Genomic DNA, 27744 nt, shown 5'->3' with positions numbered 1-27744 from the left:
AGAAATAAAATGTTTTTTTTAAAAAAAAGTAATTTGTATTTCCCAATAACCTGCTGCTGATATTCAGAGTGTTCGTAACTTCATAGGTGAGGCAGAAAAGTATAGTGCCTATTGTCTATTCTATTTCCATATGACCTATTCGTACTGTTTCTGTTTTGGTTATTTGAGGATATTTTGAAAGGCAGACACCTTCTCTATCTACTTTTCATTCGTATCACTCATAGCACAGTACTCTGCACATTGTGATTGCCCAATAAAGATTTTTGCATACTTTAGCAATAAAATTCATGGAAACTCAATAGAGCGTACAACAAAGTAGAGAACAGCCCAGCTCTCCTTCATGCAAATGAGTTAACAACTAATGCACTGTGTTCAGTTCTTTTCTGTTCTGGATGCTACATTTTTTCAAATCAATTTTATTCAGGTACAATCTATATGCAATCAAATGCATTCATTTTAAGTGTTGATGAGGTTGGACAAATGCATACAACCAGGCATGATCCACCAGCATACTCAAAATTTAGGTGCACGCATGGCAGTAGGGGCTGCACGTGGATGCTGCACATGCAGCATGTTTGGGTCAAGCAGAGAGACCTTTGATACTGGGTGGCAAGCCTGTCTGAACTCTTTGCCCCAAGCTGAATCATTATCCTACTGACACTGGACAGTGAGCAACCCTGTTTTTGTTCTAGGAGAAGACACTATCTCCGTCTCCCAAGGCTTTTTGCTTGAAACAAAGCCCAGAACAAAGATGGCCAATGCCTTTGCTCACAAGACATGCAGAAATGTGAGAGACACATGGACAATTGTTTGATGAAAGAGAAAAAAAGAAAGGATTTTATATACATTCCAAAGAGCGTAAGTTACCTCTAGAGGTAAGTATTTCCAAATTAAACTTGTTCACAGACATAGACTAGAATTGGTCTGAGACCAGAAAAAACATAACACCGTTCTGTTTATGTATTTGAATGATGAGAAAAATTATAAATAGGTTATTTGAGGAATAATGACTGGAAATATGTGTATCCTTATTTCCATGAGCAAGTTCAGACTAGACATTGTCTCAGATATACTCACCAATTCAGGTCTGCCTCCTCTATCTCTGACTTTTGCAAGGGATAACAATACAATTGCCCTAAAAGTTTTTTAGATTCAAGCTTGATTCTAAACTGCCTTTATTCTGGGTTTTAAGCAAGACTGAGCATAGCTTGAAGCCTGATGGAAATAAGACTAAAGAGATTTATTTAGGATGAAAAATGAGTAGAGGATAAAGGAGCTTGGAAAAATGGCATTGGTGACAATATTTTGGAGAGTCAACGAGAGCAGTATCAGTGTAGACCTCTCCCAGAACCCGTAGCACTGGGCCTTGCCTAGGTGCTGCACACAGAAGGCATCAGCAGCAAACCAGTGAAAGAGGAGGCAGATGAATATCATAGCATATCACATCTAAGCCACTGTTCAGAGATAAGTGTCCATGCAGGCTGGATGGCGGCAAAGCCAGAGAAAGCTTTCTTCTTTTTATTTTTTTTTAAAGGTTTTATTTATTTATTCGACAGAGATAGAGACAGCCAGCGAGAGAGGGAACACAAGCAGAGGGAGTGGGAGAGGAAGAAGCAGGCTCATAGCAGAGGAGCCTGATGTGGGCCTCGATCCCATAACGCCGGGATCACGCCCTGAGCCGAAGGCAGACGCTTAACCGCTGTGCCACCCAGGCGCCCCAATCTTTCTTCTTTTTAAAGTGTTATTATTATTATTCAGTTTTGCCCCCCAGATTGGAGTAACCTTGAAAACATGGTTTCCCCATGTAAGAAACATTTCTGAATGCAAATATCTTTAATCACAAATCTAGAATTAAACCTGTGGCATGCTTTTCCCCCAAACAAACACTACCAATTCACAGATCCAGAAACATGTCATTTTTATGTGTAATACAATTTTTTAATGAATGTGATCATTTATACTAGAATCTGTCAGAAATCTCAAATGCAAAAAGAGTTGCGTTCATATAGTTAAAATTCTATCTGCAGCTCCCTCCTCTGTTCACTTTCTTTAAATGCAGTTTCCTTTCTGCCTTTTAGAATAATTCATCTTGGCAGTATTGGTTTATTCCAAAATTTTCAGATTTTCTTTGACAACTCCATTTCTGGAGTCCTAGCATTTTTTTCTTTTTGCTAACTTAGGCCGCTACCATGTCAGAGCAAAGAGCACAAAATCTATTACAAAGATTATTTAAATTCCTTTCATCAACATTTATTTTAATCACAAGATACATTTCAAGCCTATAATATTTTTAGTTTAAACTGGAAAATTGGCCCAAATCACTCAGATGTTGTTTTTTTAGGCTGTTACATATCTTGCACATAGTTCCGTACCCATACATACTCGTGGGATGGATTACACCACCAACTGTTGATCAAAACTTTCTCATAGTAAATTTTAAGGCAATAAACAAGAATAGTCCTGTCAGAAACTAGTGAGTTGGCTATGCTTGTATTACCCCGGTGTCTAGAACGTGGCCTGTCATCTAAACACAAGGAAGGTCCCTTTGAGCAGGAACTCATTTTGCTCACAGCTGGTGCCATCACTAAATATAGTGATGAACACTGAGTCATTGGCCAATACGTACTTGTTGAATGAATAAATGAGTGCTTAAGACCATCCACCAGACTCCTGCTGCCTTCAGCATAAGGACAAAACTCGTCACTATTGAATACTTTGTTCTCAAGGGCCTCTCTACCTGTGTCTCTTAAGGAGACCACTAATCCCGTGAAGCAGAACTGCTTTGCCCCAGACAGTGCTTGGATATTCCAGAAGATGTTTACAATCACTTGCTTGACTACCAAAACAGACAAATCACCACATTGTGGATAGATTTTACTAGATTAATTTTCTTAAGGCAAATAAGCTCCCAAGCTCTTGTCAGACACTTCTCCAAACATCATTGTATCAGTTAGGAGAAGCTAAGTAATGCTAAGGTAACAAACAATCCTAAACTCTTAGTGGCCTATAACATCTGAGGTTAGCTTTTCTCACAACAGCATATGTCCTCAGCTGATCAACAGTGGGGCCCTGCATAATAGTCGCCCTCAGTCCAGCCCCACCCAGGATGAGGAAAAAGAAACCATCCAGAACATGCCAGTGATGGTGACAGAGGAAAGAGAATGGCAGGGCACATGCTGCCTGCTAAGCTTCTGCCTGGAAGTCCCGCACGATGCTTCTGCTCAAAGTTTTATCAGCCCAAGCAAATTCTGTTCACACCTGAAGTCAATCAACAGGCCAAGAATATATATTCTCCTCTGAGGAAGGGATACAAATATTGGTAAACAATAATACCTTCTACCACTGCCACGTATGGAAAAATAGAATGTACAATGTCAAATCAGTCATTCAATGGCATCTGAGTCTAAACTCAGGTTATTCTTACAAAAATTAGGAAGAAAAAAGAGCGAACTATGTCTTTTATTTTTTTTACTTTGATAACTGTAGAAATGTAGGCTAAAAATTCCTTTCACTAAAAACAAAATTTGCAAAAACTATTATAAAATTAAAACAGTTACAGAATGTCTTCCAAAACATTGGAAAAGATAAAAGCAAATTAAAGAAAATCTATATAGCAGGGGCACCTGGGTGGCTCAGTCGTTAAGCGTCTGCCTTGGGCTCAGGGCCTGATCCCGGCGTTCTGGGATCGAGCCCCACATCAGGCTCCTCTGCTGGGAGCCTGCTTCTTCCTCTCCCACTCCCCCTGCCTGTGTTCCCTCTCTTGCTGGCTGTCTCTCTCTCTCTGTCAAATAAATAAATAAAATCTTTATAAAAATAAAAAAAAATAAAATCTATATAGCAAAGATCAAAAACAAAAGAAAGAACACAGTTAAACAAAAGATAAAAAGCAAGATAGCAGAAGACTACACATAGAAATTATATACCACATGCTAAAAGGCTTAGATGATGAAAGGCAAATACTAGTTAAAAAGTAAAAACGAACTATGTGCTACTTGAAAGGCAAACCTAAAGTAAAGTAAAACCAAAAAGGTAAAATAAATGGGTGATTTAAATTGTAGACACAAACAAAAAGAGGGAACAGAAATGGCTATGGCCAGTGATTTCTACCTGTGCTACGAAGTTGGGCACGAGGGCAAGTCTGGACAGGAGTTTCTGGACAGAAAGCTTAGATACACCAACAACAGCCGTTACAGAAGTGGTGTCATGACCAGAAAGGAAGCTTACTTGCACAAGAATATAATGGAGGAACTGAAGAGAATTATTGATGACAGTGAAATTACAAAAGAAGATGACACTTCATGGCCTCCCTCTGACAGAGTTGGCTGATGGGAGCTTGAAACTGTAATTGGAGGGGCACCTGGGTGGCTCAGTCGGTTAAGCGTCTGCCTTTGGCTCAGGTCCTGATCCCAGCGGTCCTAGGATGGAGCCCAGCATCAGGCTCCCTGCTCAGTGGGGAGCCTGCTTCTCATTCTCCCTCCCCCCTGTCTGCCCCTCCCCCCTGCTCGTGTTCTCTCTCAAATAAATAAAATCTTTAAAAAAAAAAACTATAATTAGAGATGAACATATTTCTTTTACTCTATCAAAAACAGGTTCTCTTATTGATCTCAATCAGCCCAAGTGTCCTGAAGGCCTTGAAGTATTTTGCTACTTGGGGGCCCCTGGGTGGCTCAGTTGGTTAAGCCTTCAGCTCTTGGTTTCAGCACAGGTCATGATCTCATGGTGGTGGGATTGAGCCGTGGGTCAGCTCCATGATGAGCACGGAGTTGGCTTCAGATTCTCTCTTCCTCCTGCTCTGTTCCTCTCCCCCACCCACCACTCGTTCCCACTCTCTTTCTTTCTCTCTAAAATAAATTAATAAAATGTTTAAAAATATATATATATAAGTGAAATACCCCACACTCTCCTATAATCACTGCTAGATTAAATAAAAACCCAAATAGCAAAGATTTAAAATATTGCACTTTCAGAATATGACTAGTGCTGTAGAGGTAAATTGATAGATTTCTATAATTTCATTATTAAGAAGGAATGATAAAAATTTTAAACCAACTTTCCAATTCAAAAAGCTAGGGAAAAGGTCAAGCAAACAAAAAAACAGAAGGAAGAAAAAAATAATGCACAATCTAGTAATTGCAAAACAGAAAAAAAACCGAAACTGATAAATAAATCTAAAGATGTTAGAAAGGGAGGAGAAAACAAATAATAAAATGATCAAATATAAAATCTGAAAATTTTAATATAGAAGAACCCCCCCAAAAAAGAAATTAAAAATTAGAAAAAGATATATCTGAGTATTTTTCAATCCCAATGATGTAAATTGTTCCTCGGAAAATCAAAATTGCCAAAACAGACTCATGAAGTATTACAAACATGAGTAAGCAAATGAAGTGTTATTAAGGAATTATCTCCAAAAATAGTTCTAGGGCCAGTGAATATCAGTGGAAAGTACAATGAAACTGTCAAGGATTAAGTATTTTCTATGCCATGTAAACTGTTCTAGGGCCTAAGAAAAGCTGGACTGCTATCTCATCCATTTGAGGTAGCTAGCAGTAACCCTGGTATAAAACAAACCACAGCTGAGTTTATAAAAATAAAAGTAAACCTGAGACTACTGGATGTGCAGTATTTGTCTGAAGTGTCTATTCTGTGAGTTAATAGAAATATGAATGTGTGAAGTTGATGGATTTAAAGGAATATGAACAAGCCATGAAGACCTTGTGATGGGAAATTGAGGAATATACCAAATGTCAACATTCTTGCAAGCACAAAAATGAAATGAGCAAAAAACACAGAAAGATTTAAGCACAAAAGAGGTTGAAACACTTGGATCACCCTTAGGGCTCTTCAGTAGACTTGCCAAGCCGTTATTAGAAAACTAGCAAATGCAAATGAAATCAATGGTAAATTAGAGATGGAGCCACACGGGTTCTAGCTGCTATGAATCCTGCTCAGTGGCTATGACGCCCACCCAGAGAGCTTATAGTAAAACAGAGTCCACATTTATGATTATAAAAGTAATATCCATAGCATTTATGCATATAAAAGTAATAATCTTAATTAACTGTTGATTAAAGCTAGTGGGTTACATGTAATACACAAACAAAAATTGTAATGAAACATTACAGCAGTGGTGAAATTGTAAACAGAGCTCAGAGGCTGCTGGGGGCAGGGGCAGGAGTGAGAGAAAGATTGGCAAAAGAAGTGGTATTTGCACAGAACCTGTTTCTACTCATCTGTCTTCCATGTCACCTCATGGTTCTGCTCTCTCTAACCTTTATATTCTAATTGTGTTTGTTTGGCTTTGTTAATTGTTTAGTTGGTTGTTTTTTAAAAAATTACCATTTGGGATACCTGGGTGGCTCAGTTGGTTAAGTGTCTAACTCTTGATTTCTGCTCAAGTAGTGATCTTGGGTGGGGTTGTGAGATCAAGCCCTGTCTCTGGCTCTGTGCTCAGCAGGGAGTTTGCTTGCGAATCTCTCCCCCCCTCTCCCTCTCTGCCTCCCCACCCATTCACTTGCGTGCACATGCTCGCGCTCTCTCTCTCTCATAAATAGATAAATCTTCGGAAGGAAAAAAAATTACAATTTGCTCACTATTTCCCAATGTCAATAAATTTCAGTAGACTTTCTTCACTTATTTGTATCATCACCATACTTACGTAGAAAAAAATGTATCTTATTGGAATTGATTCTTATAAATTTAATATAGCTATACTTAATGACTTATTGGTTGTTACATGACCAACCCCTACTAGAAGTATCTGACTGTAAAAAAAAACAAAAAAACAAAAACAAACAAATAAAGCCTTTTGGCCGGCCAAGCTGTAAAAAAATCTCTCGAAATAGTTAATACCCTTCTTGAGTATTACTGAAACATTGATAAACTTAGGAAAGAATTTTGGCCAGGTATCTCAAGAAATTTGTACTCTGGATTTCTCAGAATAAATGTGTACTATTTCTCAGGCAGCTGGCAGAAGGCATTAGGACTTCTTAATATTTTGTTGGTTAATAATTCTTCCTTTTGCAGACAGAGAAGAAAATTTCACCAAATAGTATGTTTAGACTTGCTTTAGTTTAATTTATCTCATGTTCCTTTATCTATACCTTCCCTCCCCCATTTTACCTTCCCACTTGTGGTTCCCAATCCCTGGAGCTCCAAACTCAGAGGGTATTTACTTCGTCTCTTTTTTCACACTTCTTCACCTCCCCACCTCTTTGTCCTTCCCTCTCTCTCCATTCACCCATCCCAGCCTGAGGAGATTCCAGTAACATATAGGAAGTAGATCTCAGCCGACACATTAAAAACAAAGAGAAAGAAAAATGAATACTGCTATATTGAGATTTGAAGATTCATTCCTTTGTAACCTAAATATATCACCATAATTTATTTTCAAATTGTACAGTCATTTGTAGTTTGAAGTAAAACAACACCTCCATTTGTATGGTCCTCTTCCCTACTCAAGACAACCTCAACCCCGTATTAGCTTATCTTGCATATCGTTCTCTATAGTAAAATCATTAGTTAGTAGCACTTGAATGTACATTGATACAGTGGGTGTTTTATGTAGTTACAAAATTAAATACTCTCTATCCTTAAATAACTGTCACTCCCACAGAAAAGATAAGCCAAACAAAAATATACATAAAACAACTGCCATCTCCCCAAGAAACCACCAGAATAACCTGGTGATTAAGGAAAGCTAAATGTATTAAATCCACTACAGTAAAGGAGAACAGTGCTTTGACAGAAGCTTAGCAGCCTCAGAAGGAGGAAGATAGCAAGTGATAATTTATAGGATACTGATAAAAATGGATAGGATACTATAGGATACTATAGTTTTAGGATACTATAGATATCCTTTTATAGGATACTATAAAAATTTATAGGTCTGATAAAAATGGCTTAGGACAGCTCTTTTAAGACAGAGTTATTTTGGGGATTGAGCAAAGTTTTTGACATAATAGCCGAGGGCTGGTGGTATGGTGGCCAATTTGTCCTTGGTTTTCTGGCACTTTCCCAGATTTAGTCCCCACATCCCAGGAACCCCTTCAGTCCTGGGCAAACCAAGACAGGTGGCCACCCTAACTGGTGGGCACACCACTACAATGATTCTGAAATAAGTCCTGATGACTAAGATGTTTTTTCATGAGTATTTCATAAGTTTCATAAGTGAAGTATTTGCCCAGATAAACCATCTATTTCAGCTAAATGATATTTGCCAAGAAGAGCAAGCTGTTTTTTCAGATTAACTAGCTTGCAGGAATTTCCTGAAGTAAACAGTGAAGTTAGTTATTAGTTTATGGCCTATCCTCTCAGGCAAGAACTTACTAAAACAAGAGAAAAGTCATGTTAATGTAGATAGCCTGAGTTCTCAGTCCTGATACTCAAGCTATGTGGCTACAGGTGGTCTCAATTCCCAGTAGGTCTACCTCGCTAAGAAATATATCAGCTGTAACATAAATTCATTTTTTAATACTGATAAGAATTCAATCAGCAGGGGCACCTGGGTGGCTCAGTCAGTTAATCGTCTGCCTTTGGCTCGGGTCATGATCCCAGGGTCCTGGGTTGGAGCTGCGCTGCACGTCAGACTCCCTGCTCTGCTTCTCCCTCTGCCTCTGCCCCTCCCCCTTGCTCTTGTGCTTTCTCTCTCTCTCTCTCACTTTCTCTTGCTCTCTCTCAAATAAATAAATAAAATCCTAAAAAAAAAAAAAAAAAAAAGAATTCAACCAGCAAATATTTACTAAACACCTAAACTATGCCAGATCCTGTAGTAGGCACCAAAGACACTATGAAAAGTAAATTTGTAGAGTGACCGAAGGCTGGTAATGCATTATCATCTACAAACATATTAAACATCTAGTAGCCTTCAGGTGATACACTAAAGATGAGTGACTGAAGACAATGTACTCTTGCTGCCCCATCTCATCTAATCCTGATAATAAACATTTCATTTTCACCTAAAATACTGAGTTTCCTTTAAAATTTACTGGGCACAAAAAGACAGCAAGGCAAATCATCCGCCTCTTAAAAAATAGCTTTCCATCTCATGTTTTCTTTCTATATCAGTAGTAACACCGGGGGCACCTGGCTGGCTCAGTTGGTGGAACATGTGACTCTTGATCGCACCCCACATTGAGTGTGGAGCCTACTTAAAAAAAAAAAAAGAGGCAGTAACACCATCCTTCCACCTAGAAAATTAACAAGTTTTCTTTGATTCCTCACTATGGCTCAGAGCTGATACTTCCTCAGTACTGTGCCTTAACTGCTTCTAAACAACGACACCTTCAAATTCAAATCATGATGAGTTTATTTCCATTTAAAAATGCTTTCTTTTCTTCTTAAAATAGCACTCTAAAGATTCTCAATGACAACAACGAAAGCCAAATCAGAAACAAAACAAAACAAAATCGTATTTTTCTGGAGAAAAGACCAAAAATCTTTAAGGAATTTTCACCTCTTCACTTAGTGGCAGTCTTGAGTAAGAAAATACCTCGGTTGGATACTCATAATTATTCCATTGATTGTACTCAAAGTACTTTGGGAACTTCTTCGGAACTGCCTTTAAAATTTGTACTACCTTGTTTTATATCCTCAACTGTGGCACAGAGTCATTCTTTGATAATGGATTTAATTTGGAGGAACAAACGTTATTCAGAGTCAAACTGGAAATTGGATCATTAAGATCTATGATTAAACTCAAGCAGTTTGTCATTAGGATCTGATATTGTTAAAACAAAACAAAAAAACAATTTAAAAAAAGGATGAGATGAGGGTCCAGGACAAAGCTACGATAATGTCAGGAACACAGAACTGAGAACAGATGTAGAAATTTTAGTCCAGCTCAAACACCAAAAAAATATGAGCCATTGATCAAGTCAGCTCACCCCCCTCTGGACCTAAATATTCTTCCAGCCATAACATTTTCCTTATTGAGTTATCTACATGTCAATATGGAAAACAGAGACCTGACCCCAAGAAAGGTAAGTTTTTTGCTAATGGAGGAGATGGAAACTTTATCCAGAAATGTGAAGACTGCATCAGGTTGAAGAGTTCAATCAGTCAGGACACAGCAAGTGATGACCTACTCCACGCTTGTGTCCTACAAGCTCTCTGGCTACCAAAAAACTGCCAAATAAGTAGAACAATAATGCTAGACACAGGGGCACCTGGCTGGCTCAGTTGGTGGAGCATGTGACTCTTGATCTCAGGGTCATGAGTTCAGGCCCCATGTTGGGCATAGATATTACTTTAAAAAAATACTAAATGGAACTGACAAAAAATTGTAGCCCAACTTCACAAGGGCTTGATAAAGTTTATTGACAGGATTCAATTTTACAGCCTTTATTTGACAAAAGACTATATGCCTGTGTGCACTCAAGTCGTTTCATAGTAATAAAACTTAATTTTCTCGAATATTGTAGTGAGGTATACATAATGAAGTTTGCTACTCTAAGCATTTCTAAGTGTACCATTGAGTGGCATTAATTACATTCACAATGTTGTGCCACTTTCACCACTTAACTTTTGTTTTTTTAATATTTTATTAAGTAACCTCTACATCCAACTGTGGGGCTCGAACTCACAACCCAGAGATCAAGAGCCCATGCTCCACCAACGGAGCCAGCCAGGCACTCCACCACTTAGCTTTTTTTAATGGACATGTATATCAGTCATCTGTAATGTTGCAGGCCCTCTAAGCCCTGGGAACAAAAACTAGCTTGGACCATGCCTTCATATGGACTTCATGGATCAAGGTGGGTGCTGTTTGGGTTTGATTTTTTTCTTACGGTCAGATAACAGGTAAGTTTTTATGTACATGGGGAGGAGGACAGGGCTGAAAGAGGCCATGGGTACACTACGGAGGTCAAGGAGCAGCTCGCGGTTAAGATGCGGTGTCCCAACGCCCAGTTCCAAAGTACGATGCCAACAGGATACCAAAGCTGGTGAAGGAACCAAGCCTGGGGCGGGGCGGGGCGAAGCCCTAGGAGAGGCAGGAGCTGAGGGCGGGGCCTAAGCTGGGCTGGCGCGAGGGGCGGGGCGAAGACGCCGGGCGGCCCCTGGGCGGGGCTTGAGCGGGGGCGGGGTTTGAGCGGGGGCAGGGTTGATTCTGGTGAGCTCTCCCGGGCCTGGGCCTGCAGCTGAAAGCCGGTTGGGCCACGGCGCGAAGCGCCGGCTGGTTCTCCGGTCCAGCACCAGGGTGGCCGTGACCGACGGGAAGCCCGAGTGGGATGCGGCTGACGCGGAAGCGGCTCTGCTCGTTTCTCATCGCCCTGTACTGCCTCTTCTCCCTCTACGCCGCCTACCACGTCTTCTTTGGGCGCCGCCGCCGGCCGCCGGCCGCGTCTTTGCGGGGCCTAAGGAAGGGGGCGGCCGCCGCGCGGGAGAGGCGCGGCCGAGGTAGGACACTGGGCGGCCGCAGTCCAGGCTCGCGGGTCCGGGGCTGTCCCTGGGCTCCAGGGTGCGCCTCGCCTCCTCCAGCTCTCGGTAGCCGGCCCTGGCTTCGGGCTTGGAGCGTGTGCGGCTGTCTCGGACCTCGTCCGAATCTCACACGCCAGCCCCACTCCCCACCTTCAAAGCTGCCTGGCGCGCACTCCTGGGAAACACGTCTTGAACATGCAAGGCGTTGTCACGGAATGCCGGAGATTCTTGGGAATGCCGCTCGGTTTAAGACCTGTAATTCTTCATTGAAACAAAGAGCCTGCTCTAATCTTGCAGTGATTTGGGAAAGCCTGGGCGCCTTACCTCGAAATGGTGGTCCTCTGTCCTGTATTTCGACCTATGTCAGAATCGGACTCAGACTTCTCCTCCCCTTTTTTAAGAATTTTGTACAATAGTATCTAAAACTGTTGGACACTTTCCATTCTGAAGTCAAGTTTTTTTGTATAGGTTACCTATACACAATCTATAAATAGCAAAAGTTACATTTGTAACGATACATATTATCCAGTTATTTTAGAAGGTTTCCCTTGGGAGAGATGATTTTGTGTCTCCTGTTAACATTCTATTTCTAAGATCTTTCAGAATAAAGATTTAATAAAAATTAAATTCTGATTTCCTTTTTTTTTAATTGTCTGTGTTTAACCAGTTCAAATTCAGTTGCTTTTCCTCTGTGAAAAGCTGAAATTAGCACTCCCTCACATCTAATTTAAACAGATTGAATTTATCTACAACTGCAGCTCTACCTTACTAATAAACACTGTTACTCTTTTTAAAACACAGAACAATCTACTTTGGGAAGTGAAGAATGGAATCCTTGGGAAGGAGATGAAAAAAATGAGCAACAACACAGATTTAAAACTGGTCTTCAAATATTAAATAAATCCACAAAAGGGAAAACAGACTTCCATGTACAAATCTGGGGGAAAGCTGCAATTGGTAAGTTAATGTATAGAGCTAAGACACCTAAATGTACTTTATTAGTATTAAATTCAATTCATTTTAATACATTTAGTTTATTTCATCATTTGTTAATTAAAGCATCATGATACTTTTTTTTTTTTACTTTTCCTTAATATTTCATTTCTCCTTTCTGTTAGACAATACCTGTGTATATACACACAGGTACACAAATATCTGTTGTTGGTTTTTAGCAGAGTACAGCTTTATTTGTAGATAGAAAGTAGAATGTAAGCATCATTATATAGAAATGCCTATGTCAGCTGAATTTTCGTGAATTTATGTATTTATTGGACACTTGACACACAAGTATATGATGTGGCCTCTGCACTTGACGGGCAAAAAATTTGAGAAACATTGAACTGAACAAAGTTAAGGTTCTTCATTGCAGGTCGTTCTCTGAGCCCTTAATATGCCAGTGTTCGTTATAAATATGTAAGAGGGTGATATAGGATATAGTTAATTAAACTTGAATACCCACAAAAGCATTTTTGCTCTGAGTATCATGAGATTCTAGAGTTCCAAGTTATATATTATGATCAGTCAGAGAATGGGACCCTAAATGAGGGTTACAAGAGTTAGAAAGAATTTAGAGAATTAAAAGTTGGGCCTTTAAACATGAGTTGGACTTATCTACAAGTAAGGGATATCAGTAGAAAGGACCAGATGAGAAGAAAGTAATCAGAGAATGATGCTTTGCCCTTAGTGTTTCATAAATTGATTCATGTTTGCATGCAAATATACACCCTTAAAGATTACTACTGACCTCCAAATTTCAAGTACCTAGACCCAGGCTCCAATCATCAAGTTCTAGCAACTTTTTTCTTTATAAAATCTCTAATATTAATTTCATCCTTTAAATTCCTACTTCCCCATTCTAGTTTTTAATTAATTCTGTATCTTCACAGCTTTTCATGTTTCCATACTTTCCTCTTTGCAACTCAGTAAGCATAAAGTGGCTAGATGAGTTTCATCAAACACTACTTTTCATCAATCTATTTCCCAAGCACATAGGATTCTAATTCCATTCCTATTCAAAAGGAAGGGAAGAGGGGCACCTGAGTAGCTCAGTCAGTTAAGCGTCAGACTCTTGATTTCAGCTCAGGTCACGATCTCAGTGTCGTGAGATCCAGCCCTGTGTCGGGCCCTGTGTTTAGTGCAGAGTTGGCTTGGGATTCTCTCTCTCTCTTTTTCTGCCCCTTCCCCCACTTGCAGTTTCTCTCTGTTTCTCTCTTGCTCTCTTGCTCTCACTCTCGCTCTCAAATAAATAAAATCTTAAAAAAAAAAAAAAAGTAGGGGGGTTGGGAAATGGAGTCACTAGTCCAAGCAATTCTAAATTTCATCCAGGCAAACTGTTAGGTTTAAAGGCCTGAGAATAACCTGTGGCTCAAAACTGCTTCTGGTCTTGCAGCTCTACCCTTGCAGTCATCCTTCCTTTGCCATGAATGGTAGCATGTGCTTGCAGCTCAGTGGTTTTATCAGCCAGTATCCTTCTTGTAGAATTTGGGGAATCAATACCCTTCTTTCATTTCAGCATCTCTCTGTCCTCTTTAGTCCAAGCCATCAGTGTTTCTGCTGCTACAACATTTTCAAGAAGCTTGTGGGTCTCCTATGTATGTCACAGGGACTCACTCCATGAGATAAGAACTCTTCCAGATCTTTCCTGGAGAATCTCATCTCTCTTTCTGGCTTCTGCTGAGATGGCTGAGGAGACCCATTAATTACACACCTAATATCTCAAAGAGCCCTATATGTGACTGAATATTTTAATCTTTTTGTCCTTTTGAGGCACCAGCAAAAAGATACTCAGCTACATCCGTCACCTTCTTTCGGCAACATACCTTCCTGACAGTGAATCTCCTAATTTCCACCCTTTTGCAATTGAACAGGCTGAGAATTTCCCAAACCATCAAGTCCTGGCTCCTTCTTGCTGAACAGTTCCTCTCTCCATCACTCTTTCCTCTTACAGTTACTATAATCAGCAAGAAGCAGCCAGGCCACAGCTTCAACTCTCCTTGGAAATCTCAGCTAAATATCCAGGCTTATCACTTACATGTTCTACTTTCCTTATAACTGCTGGACACAATTCAGCTAAGCATTCTGGTGCTTTTATAACCAGGATCCCCTTTTCTCCAGTTTCTAATAACATGTTCCTCATTTCCTTCTGAGCCCTCGCCAGCAATACTTTTAACCTGCATATTTCTACTCACAGTCTGCTTAGATGTTTATAAAAACCAATATAGGGTTTATTTCTACTGTGCTTTTTTCTCTTCTGAGTTCTCAGTAGCTGAGTCACTGATACCCATACTTCTACCTATAACCTGTCCAAGGCAATCTAATCTAGGCATTTCTAAATCATCCTCCTCAAAGGTCTTCCAGTCTCTCCCCATTACCCAATTCCAAAGCCACTTCCAGATTTTTAAGTATTTGTTATAGCAGTATCTCATTTCCCGGTACCGTAATCTGTAGTTTCCTATAGCTGCCATAACCAATTACCAAAAATTTAGTGAACTAAAACAACACAAATTTATTATCTTTTTTAAAAATTAAGATATAATTGACATATGACGTTATATTAGTTTCAAGTGTACAACATAATGGTTTGAGATGTTTCTCTTTTGTGAAGTTGTCAACATAATAAGTCTAGTTAGTATCTATCACCACACAGACTTAGACTTTTTTTTCTTGTGATGAGAACTTTTAAGATCTACTCTCTTAGCAACTTTCAAATATATAAAACAGTATGATTAACTCTAGTCACCATAAACTTAGAATCTTACATTTTTGAAGGTAGAAGTCTAGAATGTGTCCACAGGGCTGTGTTCTTTCTGGAGGCCCTAGAGGAGCATCTGAGGATACCCATGTTCCTTACTCCTGGCCCTGCATCACTCTGACTCCTGCCTCCGCCCTCATGCCTCCTTCCCTCACTATGTCACTCTTGCCTCCCTCTTGTGAGGACACTTATGATTACCTAGGGCCCATCCAGATAATCTAGGATAACCTCCCCACCTCAGCATCCTTAATCACATATAGAAAATTTCTTTCGGGGGCGCCTGGGTGGCTCAGTCAGTGAAGCATATGCCTTCAGCTCAAGTCATATGATCCCCGGGTCCTGGAATTGAGCCCCGCATCGGCTCCCTGCTCAGCAGGGACCCTGTTTCTCCCTCTCCTTCTGCCACTCCCCCTGCTTGTACTCACTTTCTCTCTCTGTCAAATGAATAAATAAAATCTTAAAAAAAAAAAAAGAAAGAAAGAAAGTTTCTTTTGCCATGTAAGATTCATAGATTCTAGAGATTACATCTTTGGACATCTTGGGTGGACAGGGAAGCATTACTGGGCACCACACGTGGAAAGCTTTATCTGATTAGCTGTATGTTTAAACACGGTTATTTTGTGTGTGTCCTTTAGTACCAGGGCATAATGAGAATGGAACAAAGCACATCTGTCAATGTAAGTAAAACAGGGATCCCAGATTATTTCATTTGGCTTTCCTCTACTCTCAGAGCTTTCATTCAGGTGAAATCACAGTAAAATATCAGGGGCTGCCCCATGGAGAAAGTTGCAATGGCATTTGTCTGCAGAGGGCATCATGCAGTGAGGGATGTGTGTTCAGGAGAGGAAGAGTTACTAACTCCTTGATGTGTTGACCGTATACATATGTACCTGAGCTCCTCTGGTTGTGTTTGGCACAAAATGGTGAATTTCCCTAGTTTGTTATAATATAGAAGCCGTGCTAATCATATAGTAACTTGCATTATAACACATGTCGGGATAAAGTAGGTAGTAAAAGTCCAATGATAACTAGGGCTTTCTCAGATTTAGAGGAAGAGAGTTTATTGTCTTTGGTGTAACCCGCATTCTGTCACATTTCACAGTGACAACCTCTGAATTCTGTCTCTCATACATTAACCCCCATATTGATGATTTTGAGTGATTGCTTGGCAGAACGGCCTGCCGGGGGACCAAAAAGGAATACAGTCTGCTTTCCTGGTCAAATTATGTAAGTGAGCAGAACGTAAACTCATCTCACACACCAGACTAAACCAGACAGTAAATGGGTTTGTTCTTGTTTTGTTTTGTTTTAATTACCAGGTTTGTATCTCTGGGAGCATATTTTTGAAGGCTCACTTGATCCCACTGATGTGACTGCTCAGTGGAGAGAAGGAAGTTCAGTTGTAGGAAGAACACATTACAGGTAGTAATTGTGCAATATTATCGTTTGCTGTGTCTCTGTGTTCTGCACATGTGCATTCTGCAATGTTTTATGTAAATACAAGGAGAAAAATCAGAGGAAAACATATTTAGAGAATATTTCCACTTCAACTCGCGAAGACTGGAAAAGTAAATTTCGTGAATATGTATTGTAGTTAAAGCTTACCTGAACATTTTACAAAATACTTCCTTTTTTTAATTTTGTCTGTTTCATTTTTATCAAAACATTTCTGATTATATGGGAAGGTTCATGCTCCAAATTTTACAACATTTGATTGCTGATAAGCATTTAATATTCCATATCTTGAAGGAATAATATATAAACTTTAAAGTATTTTCATTTTTCTCTTTCATATACTAGTCATGTTCACATATTTTATAATACTCAAGTGGTAGCAAAGCTATTGTTATGAGTTGTGAAAATTCTATAAAAACATTTATACATGAGTTCTTTCATGATTTGATGGTGTAGATTACCATTTTAATTCAGAAATCTTTTTTTATGATTTTTTTAAGATTATATTTATTTATTTGAGAGAGAGAGGGAGAGCACAGAGGGAGAAGCAGACTCCCCACTGAGCAGAGAGCCCCATGTGGGGCTCAATCCCAGGACTCTGATCATGACCTGAGCCGAACAAAGGCAGACACTTAACTGACTGAGCCACCCAGGCTCCCCCAGAAATCTTTTTTTTTTTTTCAGATTCAGTAAAACCAATGTATCATTAAGACTTTTTGAGTTTTTATTTTTATAAAACTTATCTATGATTCCATATTTTCTAAAGATTTTTAAATAGGATTACGATTATTTTCTTTAGAAAAAATGTGATAATTTTGTTCTATAAAGTGCTATTTTCTATTAGATTTTGCTTTCTTATTGAAATAAAAATAATTATTTTAAATGCTTATTTCATGTAACAATTGTACTATTAGGGGAAAAAATGTCAACCAAAGATTCAGGTTTCTATTAGGATTCCATTTATTTCCCAAGAAATCAGAAAGAAAAGCTATGGTTAATCTCAATTTCATTTGAATTTTCTCTGCTCCTTTAATTCTTGCTTACTTTTTACACACTTGGAAAGCAGTTTCATTTCATGTATCTTTTCAAAGTAATCATTCTTTAAAAGTAAACAGGTTTTTATGTTTTTTAAGGTTTTATTTTATTTTTAAAGATTTTATTTATTTATCTTGAAGTAACCTCTGTACCCATCTTGGGGCTCAAACTCATGACCCCAAGATCAAGAGTCACACACTCTTCCAACTGAGCCAGCCAGGTGCCCCAAAATGGGTGAATTTTATGAAATGTAAATTAAAACTTTATCATGATCTTCAGAAATAAGTTCAACTTTTTCTTTTTTTTAACCTTTTCATAAGTTGCAGATGCTAATTGAAAATACCATAATTGAACTCTGATAACAATAAAATAATTTGGCATCTAGCTTTTGTTTTATCAAATGGATGGACAATTATATATCTTGTGATAATTCCTGCATATGGACAAGACGGGACTCTGAAGGCAGTCTTTTTTTTTTTTTTTTTTTTAAAGATTTTATTTATTTATTTGACAGAGGGATAGACAGCCAGGGAGAGAGGGAGCACAGGCAGGGGAGTGGGAGAGGAAGAAGCAGGCTCCCAGCAGAGGAGCCCGACGTGGGACTCGATCCCGGAACGCCGGGATCACGCCCTGAGCCAGAGGCAGACGCTTAACGACTGCGCCACCCAGGCATCCCCTGAAGGCAGTCTTTTAAGGATAAGCAAAGATCACGATGAGCAGAAGAAGATTCCTCCTAAGAAATTAAAAATGAAGTTGCCCTATGAAATTAAACTGTAAATCAATATATAATAGATATGAGTAGAGATAGGCAAAGTTCCTTTAAGAGACAGAATGAGTCCCAGGCTCACGTGTAACCTAATTGAAATATTAATATAATATTTCTCTAGAAAGAAAGGAGAGGGATGGTAGGGAGATGTTGCAGTACTTATTTAAGTAATAGTAAAAATAATAAAACTAATAACAGCAGCAAGACTCCTGTAGTAATTACGATGTGCCAGATACTGTTCTAAGCACTGTACATCTGTTAATGCATTTAGTCTTCAAAATAATCCTGTGAGGGTCGCCAGGCTGGCTCAGTTGGTATAACATGTGACTCTTGATCTCAGGGTTGCGAGTTTGAGCCTCAAGTTGGGTGTAGAAATTACTTAAAAATAAATAAACTTTTGGCAGCGCCGCTGCTGCCGGGTCACAACCTCCTCACCCACTCCGTGCGGACATGGCAAAAATGCCCAGCCCCACTGAGACTGAGCGGGGCATCGAGGCTCTGACTGCTGTCTTCCCAAAGTTCGCTGGAAAGGAGGGTAACAACTGCACACTCTCCAAGACAGAGTTCCTAATCTTCATGAATACAGAGCTGGCTGCCTTCACAAAGAACTAGAAGGACTCTGGTGTCCTTGACCACATGATGAAGAAAATGGACGATGGGCAGCCAGATTTCCAAGAATTTCTTCATCTTCTTGATGGCATGGCCATAGCTTTCCATGACTCCTTTACAAGATCTACCCATTTCCGGAAGTAAATCTAAGGGGCTCTTGGGCCTGCTCTCCACATCAACCCCTTTCCTTCAAAGTAGCCTCCCAATCATCACCTCCTCCTCACATCCTACACTGACCCTGAGCCCAGAGCGTCCACTGCCCTTTGCAGGCCAGTCCTTCTGGTAGTTAATAAAGCAATAGTGTTGGGGTGCCTGGGTGGCACAGCGGTTGGTCGTCTGCCTTCGGCTCAGGGCGTGATCCCGGCGTTGTGGGATCGAGCCCCACATCGGGCTCCTCTGCTGTGAGCCTGCTTCTTCCTCTCCCACTCCCCCTGCTTGTGTTCCCTCTCTTGCTGGCTGTCTCTATCTCTGTCGAATAAATAAATAAAATCTTTTAAAAAAATAAATAAATAAAGCAATAGTTTTGTTTAAAGCACAATAAACAAACAGAGTTTTAAAAAATTCAGTACTCAGATTTTACAAGTTCATTTGTTTTTAAAATTACATCTTTCTTTTTTCTTTAAAAAGATTAGTAAGTGGTTATTACAATAACTTGGAAACTTCAGAAGTTGTTTTCATCACTCATTATTCCACTGTGCCCAGACTTCCAAAAACAGGGTTAGACAACATTTTGTCATGTCTACTTCCGGTCTTTTTTCTATATATAGTATTATGTAATTAAAATTGTAGTACAGATACAATATTGTTTCTTGCTTTTTCACAGAGAATAATATAACACATTCTCATTTATCCATCATGCAGAATGAACAAATTCTAGCTCTCTGTCTTGCTTCAGATATTTAACTTTCCTTTTAAAAGAGTTAAATATTCCCAGTAAAAGGGAAGCTTTCTTTGTACTATTCCCCAGTTCCTTTTCTCTTCTTCCTCCTCGTAGGCAACCCCTGTAATGAATTTGGTATGTATTCTCCCATTCAGATTTTTATATTTATACTTATACTAGATTTAAGCACAATTTTTTATATTGTACTTTCAAATTTACATAGAGTTACCATATTTTATGAGTATTCTGCAGCTGGCTTTTCTCCTTAACATTATATTTTTGAGACTTAACCTCCATGGATGTTTAGAATGTCATCCCCATTTCTCAATTCATCACTTACACTTCATTCAGATAAAGAGCATAACAGTAACTCACACCATAAAAGGGGTGGGAACTACTGACTTAAACACCTTTCCAGGAGGAACTATATAGAGTTTCACACTATTCAACTGTGAATATTTACCAGCTCAAACTCTAGCCAGCACATATTCTGAACGTGGTTAAAAGCAACAACAAAGCTACCACGTTTCTGGTTATCATATGTGATTGATCTGTCTACACCCAAAACTTCCTATTAATCTACGGCCATGCTCTATCAGTCAGACTCGTTCAAGGAAACTTGGATTATAGAAATGAGGTTTCTAGAAAGAACACAGACTAAATCTTATTGTAGATTTTATGTAAAATGATTAAAAACTTCTGATATCAAATGCCTTTGTTCTGTTTTTGTTTGTTTGTCTCTTGTTCTTGTTTTGTTACATTATTTTAACAGCTTCATCACTGGCCCAGCTGTAGTCCCAGGGTACTTTCCCATTGATGTGAATAATGTGGTACTCATTCTAAATGGGAGAGAAAAAGCTAAGATCTTTTATGCCACCCAGTGGTTACTTTATGCGCAAAATTTAGTGCAAACTCAGAAACTCCAGCATCTCGCCGTTGTGTTGCTTGGAAATGAACATTGTAATAATGAATGGATAAACCAGTTCCTCAAAAGAAATGGAGGCTTTGTGGAGCTTCTTTTCATAATATATGACAGCCCCTGGGTTAATGACGTGGATATCTTTCAGTGGCCTTTAGGAGTGGCAACGTAAGTACAAAATATTATTACATGTCTCTAGACTCTAAGACCTGAATTTCTGAATCAGCAAGATTATACTTTACATTTGTAATAAATGTAGTTGTTGGATCATCTGGGAGGCCAGGTACAATGTTTTCCATAGAAAAAATATGGTTTGGTCTCATGCCTCAGTAATAATAATGATGTTTTTAGAGTATGTTAGGTTTTTTTTGTTTTTTTTTGGTTTTTGGTAGAGCATGAGTGGGGAAGAGGGGCAGAGGGAGATGGAGAGAGAGGATTTTAAGCAGGCTCCATGCCCAGCACAGAGCCCCCAACTCAGGGCTCAATCTCACAACCCTGAGATCATGACCTGAGCCAAAATCAAGAGTCAAGTGCTTAACTGACTGAGATACCCAGGCGCCCCCAGAGTATTTTAGCATTTTATAAGAAGAGTGTAAGTTACCTTTTTGTATTTTAAAACTCCAAGGCATAGGGTGAATTTTCAAGTTTATCAGTAGTGCCCTAAAGAGATGTTTAACAGAGAACGGCAGACAAGCAGACCTTCTTAAAACAACTATGGAATCTATATAATTTATCGTAAAAACAAACAAAAAAATCTTACTTGAAAAGCAGTATTAAGGGACACCTAGGTGGCTCAGTCAAACATCTGCCTTCAGCTTAGGTCATGATCCCGGGGTCCTGGGATCGAGTCCCGCATCAGGCTCCTTGCTCATTGGGGAGCCTGCTTCTCCCTCTGCCTGCTGCTCCCTTTGCTTGTGCTCTCTCTCTCTCTCGGTCTCTCTCTCTAACAAATAAATAAAATCTTTAAAAAAAAAAAGAATTTAGAAAAGCAGTATTAAATCAGGAACATTCCATACCCCTGGATTTGAGAGGATCATGATGTGCTCAGATCTGCCATTGAGACTTACTAAACTTGCACAAATTTCTTCTATAATAAGTGGGGTTAATTAAGTAATAACAAAGGCTTCTAAATATGTCTATGAAGTCTTTCTGTAAAAAGGAAGCTTTTTATCTTTCTGTTAATAGAAGGTTTTTAGTTGACTTTAGATAAGTTAAACTTAGATCTGGCACTAGCACATAAACCCCAGGGGTTCTGTCTCTTGTTCACTCTATCGGCAGAGTCTAAAACCTAGCCTACACAGAGTAGACAGTGAATACTTGTCAAATGGGTGAATTACAAGAAATTTCATTAACACGCTTTTTGAATCAGATATTCATTATTCATTCTTATCACTTGTTACCAGATGGGATCTTAAACTGCTGCTTAGTTGGCTACACAGATATCACCAGAGAAGCATATTAACAGGACATATTTCCCGGCCTACCCTGCAGTATTCCAACTTAGTACGTTTGTGGTAGCATCAGACAAAAAGATTTACATTAAGTATAGCCAGCTATAAGACCCTTTGAAAATTCTGTCCCTTGAGTAGAGCTCATACTTGTAAAATGTTCTGTAACAAAATTACTCTTTCATAGTAACACTACATAGTCTATTCATACAATTTCCATACATTGGATGGAAACTCTGTAATTCTGTTATTGTTGGACTAGACCAGTATCTTTTTTATAAATCAGAGGTTTTCAACCAGAAGCAGCTTTGCCTCCCAGGAGACATTTGACAACATCTGGAGAAAATTTTTGGTTGTTACAAGTGGAAGGGGGGGTGACAATGGCATCTGGTGGACAGAGGCCAGGGATGCTGCTAACTGTCCTGCAAGGCAGAGGACGGTCTCCACAGCAAAAACTGAACTAGCCCAAAATGACAGTAATGCCAAGGTTGGAACCACCTGTTACAGGATATTGTATAAAGCTTCACCCTTATGGGAAGGTTGCATTTTGGGCACACAGTTTGGTCTCTAATTAATTTCCAAATGCCCATAAGAATGGGTCAATTGCAAAAGGCCTCTTCTGGATCGCATGCAAGGTTTTTTTTTATGTTTCTTGTTATTTTTTTAAAAGCTAGGGTTTTTAAAAGATTTATTTATTTATTTTAGAGAGAGAGAGAGCAGAGAAGGGGCAGAGGGAGAAGGAGAGTCTTAAGCTGACTCCATGCTGAGTGCGGAGCCCAACTCAGGGCCTGCCTCCTGACCCTGAGACCATGACCCAACCTAACTTAACTGACTGCACCACCCACGTGCCCCAATGTTTGCTTGTTTTTTTCCTAATCTACTTTAGGGGTACCTGGATGACTCGGTTGGGCGTCCAGCTCTTGATTTCAGCTCGGGTCATGGTCTCAGGGTCCTGGGATTCAGCCCTGCATCAGACTTCATGAGCTCTGTGCAGAGTCTGCTTAGGATTCTCTCTCTCCCTCTCCCTCTGCCCCTCCCTCCACTTGTATGCACCCCCCCCCAGTAAGTAAATAAATAAATGAATAAAATCTTTTTTAAAAACCTATAGGAACCCTTTTTTAAAAATCTACTTTAAAAGCCTTTGGAAAATCAGAGCTTTTTGCTATAGAAATGTGTATTCTGTAATCTTTTCATCACCTGTCTAAAACATTCATTAAATGATGATCATTATGAAAGTGGATTATTTATACTTTGAAGGTCTTTGACTTTAACCTTCCTTATAACTACAAGTGTATGGAAGTTGAGAATAAAAAAGCAGTTCAGGCCCTTAATCTCTGTAGCACTTTTGTAAAAGATATCAGTGTGAGGTTATTTTTTTAAGTTAGTGATGCAGGGACTTTTCCAAAGTAAACATGGAAAATACAGTTTGAGGTTTAGAAAATCACACTTGAAATCTCTTCTCTCTGCATCATCATGCTACCTGAGATGTTAGGTTATAGGATAATTTGCCAATCCCGTGGTCCTATATTGTTAACTCGTATGTACTTATTTTTGTAGATACAGGAATTTTCCTGTGGTGGAAGCGAGTTGGTCAATGCTGCATAATGAAAGGCCCTACTTATGTAATTTCTTAGGAACCGTTTATGAAAATTCATCCAGACAAGCACTAATGAACATTTTGAAACAAGATGGGAATGATAAGCTTTGTTGGGTTTCAGCAAGAGAACAGTAAGTTCTATGTTTATTTGATTCACCCATTTTGTTCTCCAGTCGGGGAGCTCCTTTATGTAGCAGCACAGGTCTCCAAAGAGACCTTGTTAGCTTCACGAATACCAGTCTTTCTGAAGAAGATGTGTCGATAATTAAGACTGTAGAAACTGGGTTGTATGCATTTAAAATGGGGAGCATCTCCTATAGCTGGAGTCCATCCTGCAGAGGAGTGCTAGTAACTATCCTATGCAAATGTCAATTGTTTGAGATTCCTCAGTAATATTTATTAGTTAGACCTGCCACATAAGCGATTGTGAGTGCCAGTAAGGTCTTAGGTTCACCCCTGGGGTTTTCGGTGACCAGTTTCAGTGTTCCAAGAGTGGCACGAAGTACTCGTCACACCGTCAGGAAACAGACACCACCCTGAGGACAGGAGAACAGGACATACTGTTCTTTGAACCCCCAGATCTAACATAGGACCTTACACAAAATAGGTCTAGGATAAATGGGGAGTGGATGGTTGGATGGATGGATGGATGGATGGATGGATGGATGGATGGATGGATTTAACTTTCTTCCATCTTTTGCATGGTAATCATGAAACAGGTGTTCATGCAGTGAAAGAAGAAATCTTGGAATTATTCCTTTTGTTTTTAAATAAATGCAGTTTCATGTGTGGAGTCATCAGAGAAGAAATGCCTAAAAAATGTCCTTCCAGATCTAAAAAGATATTAATTGTAGCAGGTGTCCTCTTTTTGAAAGCATAGCTCCCAACTCTAAGAGCAGCGTTCGAGTTATTGTAACCGTACTGTATCCATTCAGTCAACAACCATTTTTCAAGCAACTGTTATATGCCGGAAACTATCTCAGCTGTGAAGGATTCAGCAGTGAACATAACAGTCAAAAGTCCATGCCCTCTTAGAACTTAAATGTCGGAGGAGACAAACCAGTAAAATATATTGTGTGTCAGAAGATAATAGCTGAGCAGAGGAGGGATGTAGAGAGGACGAGGGCTCGCGAGTGGAGCATCTGCTGTTTTAGAATGGCAAGGAGAGCTCCAGTGTGAAGATTACAGATAAGCACAGGCCTGAAGAAGGTGCGGGGGTGAACCCTGTCTGTTCAGGAGAAGGGTGGTCCAGGCAGAGGGCAAGCAAAGGTAAAGAGCCACAAGGGGACAGTGTGCCAGGAAAGGAATGAATGAGGGCAGTGTAAAATAACAAAGTTTATTATAGTAGTAGAATTATTCTTATAATTCCTCTTACAGCTTTGAGCCAGGAGGTGGAGTAGGTATCATCCTTGCTTCTCCTTGCTGCTTCCAGACCATTGTCCCTTTTCCTTCCCTAAAACCTCCCCATTTTGAGTATCATGTCAACAGACAAAACCATCCATTTCTCTTCCTCTTTGAAGTAATTTACTGACCCTGGGGTTTATCTCCTTAATTCTGTGAAGAGTTTAGTTCTGGCACACTCTCACTCTGTCCCATGTTACTCCAACCTAATTCTTGGTGATTCCCAATCTATATAGATGGTCCTTCTTTCACCTTTGTCTTACGTTCCTTTACTGCCTGTCTTCCAAGGGTCTGGTTCTCCACTTGGCCTTGGCCACTCAGTGTCATGCTCATTTCATAGACCTTATCATTACACATACTTCGTCTTCTCTGTGATCTCAAGTTCCAGCATCTCTCTCTGTAACCACCATTTTCTGTCATTCCAGCTCACTCCCTGTAAATATCTGACTCCAGCAATTTAGCTGGGATTTATAACTCATTGTTCCTACTACCTTTTCATTGTCCTTTGCTCATCTCATCTTTACTTTCTTCTTTTCCCCACTTAAATTTCATAATCAACTATGACTGATACACATTCAAATCCCTAGTTCCCTTATGGAGCAAACTGTAACTCTGATTAAATCCAGCTCTCTTACCTGCACCATACCTGTACCATGCAGCCAAACACACACACACACACAGAATCACGACAAAAGACCTTGCTTTAAATACGTGACCTTGACTCTCAAGTGCCCAGCAATCATGTGTTTCCCTTATCCATGTATTTTCCCCTGTCCTATAAGACTGTTTCATACCTTCTTCTCTCTTCATTACCTCTGACCCTGTCGCTTATTTCACTGAGAAAATTAGGAACAGTCAGGAGAGAATGTCTAAGCTTTCTAAAGGTCTCTCAACTTCTACCCTTGCCCCTGAACAGTCTATTCTTAACACGAGGGCCAGATTAATTCTGATAAAATATGGGTCAGGTCAGTCACCCCTCTGATCACAACCCTTCATGATGGGATGCTTGACTTCATCTTCCACCCCTCGCCCCTCAGTTTTACTCTGCCTTGGCCACCCTGGCCTCCTTGCTGTTCCTGGACCTGGCCAGGCACTCACTGTCTCGTTGCTTTTGTACTTGTGCTGCACTCGGTTCTCGCCTCAAACGTTCTGTGTGGTTTGCTGCCCACCTCTAGCCCTGCAATGACACGTTCCCTGATTACCTATTTAAAACTGCAACAGTGGGGCACCTGGGTGGCTCCGATGGTTGAGCATCTGCCTTTGGCTCAGGTCATGATCCCAGGGTCCTGGGATAGAGCCCTGCATCGGGCTCCCTGCTCAGCGGGGAGCTTGCTTCTTCCTCTCCCTCTGCTCCCCTGCTCCTGCTCTCTCACTCATTCTCCCTATCGCAAATAAATAAATAAAATTTTAAATAAGTAAATAAATTAAACTGCAACACTGCTGGCTCAGAAACTCCCTCCTCACTTCTCTGCTTTATTTTTCTTCATAGTACTTAACACCTAAATAACTTATGGACCTGACTCGATTACTATCCATCTCCATTACTGGAACTAGAATATAAGCTCTGTAAGGGCAGGATTTTGGAGGGTAGGGTAGAGAAAGACCTGGAACTCAGAAGACATTGGCTGGGGGGTGCCTCCCTGGCTGGGTCGGTTGGTAGAGCGTGAGACTCTTGATCTCAGGGTTGTGAGTTCAAACTCCATGTTGGGTGTAGAGATTACTTAAAAATAAAATCTTTTAAAAAAAGAAAAGAAAAGAAAATATTGGCTGGCTTAACGTTCATTCAGAAATTTCATGGTGACTACTAGATTTAAACATGTGTTGCTATAAACTTTTCAAATTCTTAAATATTTTCAAGAAATCTATTTGGGCAAGATTTTATTTCTGTCTTCTGCCTGTCGTCTCTCTAATGTATTTACCATTTCCTGTAGCTGATATTTTCTCTCACAAAACACTTGCTTAGTAAAGTGCAACCTACAGTTGTCTTTCTGATTTTTTAGGTGGCAGCCTCAGGAAACAAATGAAAGCCTTAAGAATTACCAAGATGCTTTGCTTCAGAGTGATCTCACATTGTGCCCAGTAGGAGTAAACACAGAATGTTACAGAATATACGAGGCTTGCTCCTATGGCTCTATTCCCGTGGTGGAAGATACAATGGCAGCTGGCAGCTGTGGAAATACATCTGTTTACCGTAATGCTCCTCTGCAGTTACTCAAGTCCATGGGCGCTCCCTTTATCTTTATTAAGAACTGGAATGAACTTCCTGCTGTTTTAGAGAGAGAGAAAACTCTAATTTTACAAGAAAAGATTCAAAGAAGAAAAATGTTACTTCACTGGTATCAACACTTCAAAACAGAGCTAAAAATGAGATTTACTAATATTTTAGAAAGTTCATTTTTAATGAATAATAAAGGGTAACTGTTAATTATCTTTTTGAGCTAAGATCTGATTTTTTTAAGTCATTT

The 27744-nt window shown here is 39.7% G+C and overlaps 1 protein-coding gene and 1 pseudogene across 3 annotated transcripts; both read left to right on the top strand.

Moving 5' to 3' along the window:
* The first annotated feature begins 665 nt into the window (after positions 1-665).
* Positions 666-27709, top strand: RXYLT1 (ribitol xylosyltransferase 1). 3 transcript variants are annotated; one of them, XM_045789679.2, is made up of 7 exons: positions 666-875; positions 10689-10754; positions 12220-12375; positions 16489-16591; positions 20687-21001; positions 23839-24009; positions 27280-27709. In XM_045789679.2, the coding sequence occupies exons 2-7, from the start codon at positions 10736-10738 to the stop codon at positions 27695-27697; spliced, it is 1182 nt and encodes a 393-aa protein (XP_045645635.2). In that variant the 5' UTR covers positions 666-875; positions 10689-10735; the 3' UTR covers positions 27698-27709. The 3 variants fall into 3 exon arrangements, with proteins under 3 accessions (XP_045645635.2, XP_045645634.2, XP_045645636.2); XM_045789678.2 differs by lacking the exons at positions 666-875; positions 10689-10754 and adding an exon at positions 11088-11397; XM_045789680.2 differs by lacking the exons at positions 666-875; positions 10689-10754; positions 23839-24009 and adding an exon at positions 11088-11397.
* On the top strand, positions 17387-20677 carry LOC148108685 (protein S100-A11 pseudogene; annotated as a pseudogene).
* Positions 27710-27744: the final 35 nt, after the last annotated feature.

The sequence above is a fragment of the Ursus americanus genome, chromosome 17 (genome assembly GCF_024610735.1).
Source record: "Ursus americanus isolate L20-20 chromosome 17, mUrsAme1.1.p, whole genome shotgun sequence".
Taxonomy (NCBI): domain Eukaryota; kingdom Metazoa; phylum Chordata; class Mammalia; order Carnivora; family Ursidae; genus Ursus; species Ursus americanus.
The sequence above is the reverse complement of the archived record's forward strand: the minus strand, read 5'-3'. Positions and strand labels throughout refer to the sequence as shown.

Bases quoted from the DNA above. Each gene is read 5' to 3' on its own strand.
- RXYLT1 (XM_045789678.2), top strand. From the start codon at position 11,229: ATGCGGCTGACGCGGAAGCGGCTCTGCTCGTTTCTCATCGCCCTGTAC. The intron at 12,376-16,488 runs GTAAGTTAATGT...TTTAATTACCAG, and splicing joins CTGGGGGAAAGCTGCAATTG to GTTTGTATCTCTGGGAGCAT. The intron at 21,002-23,838 runs GTAAGTACAAAA...TTATTTTTGTAG, and splicing joins TGGCCTTTAGGAGTGGCAAC to ATACAGGAATTTTCCTGTGG.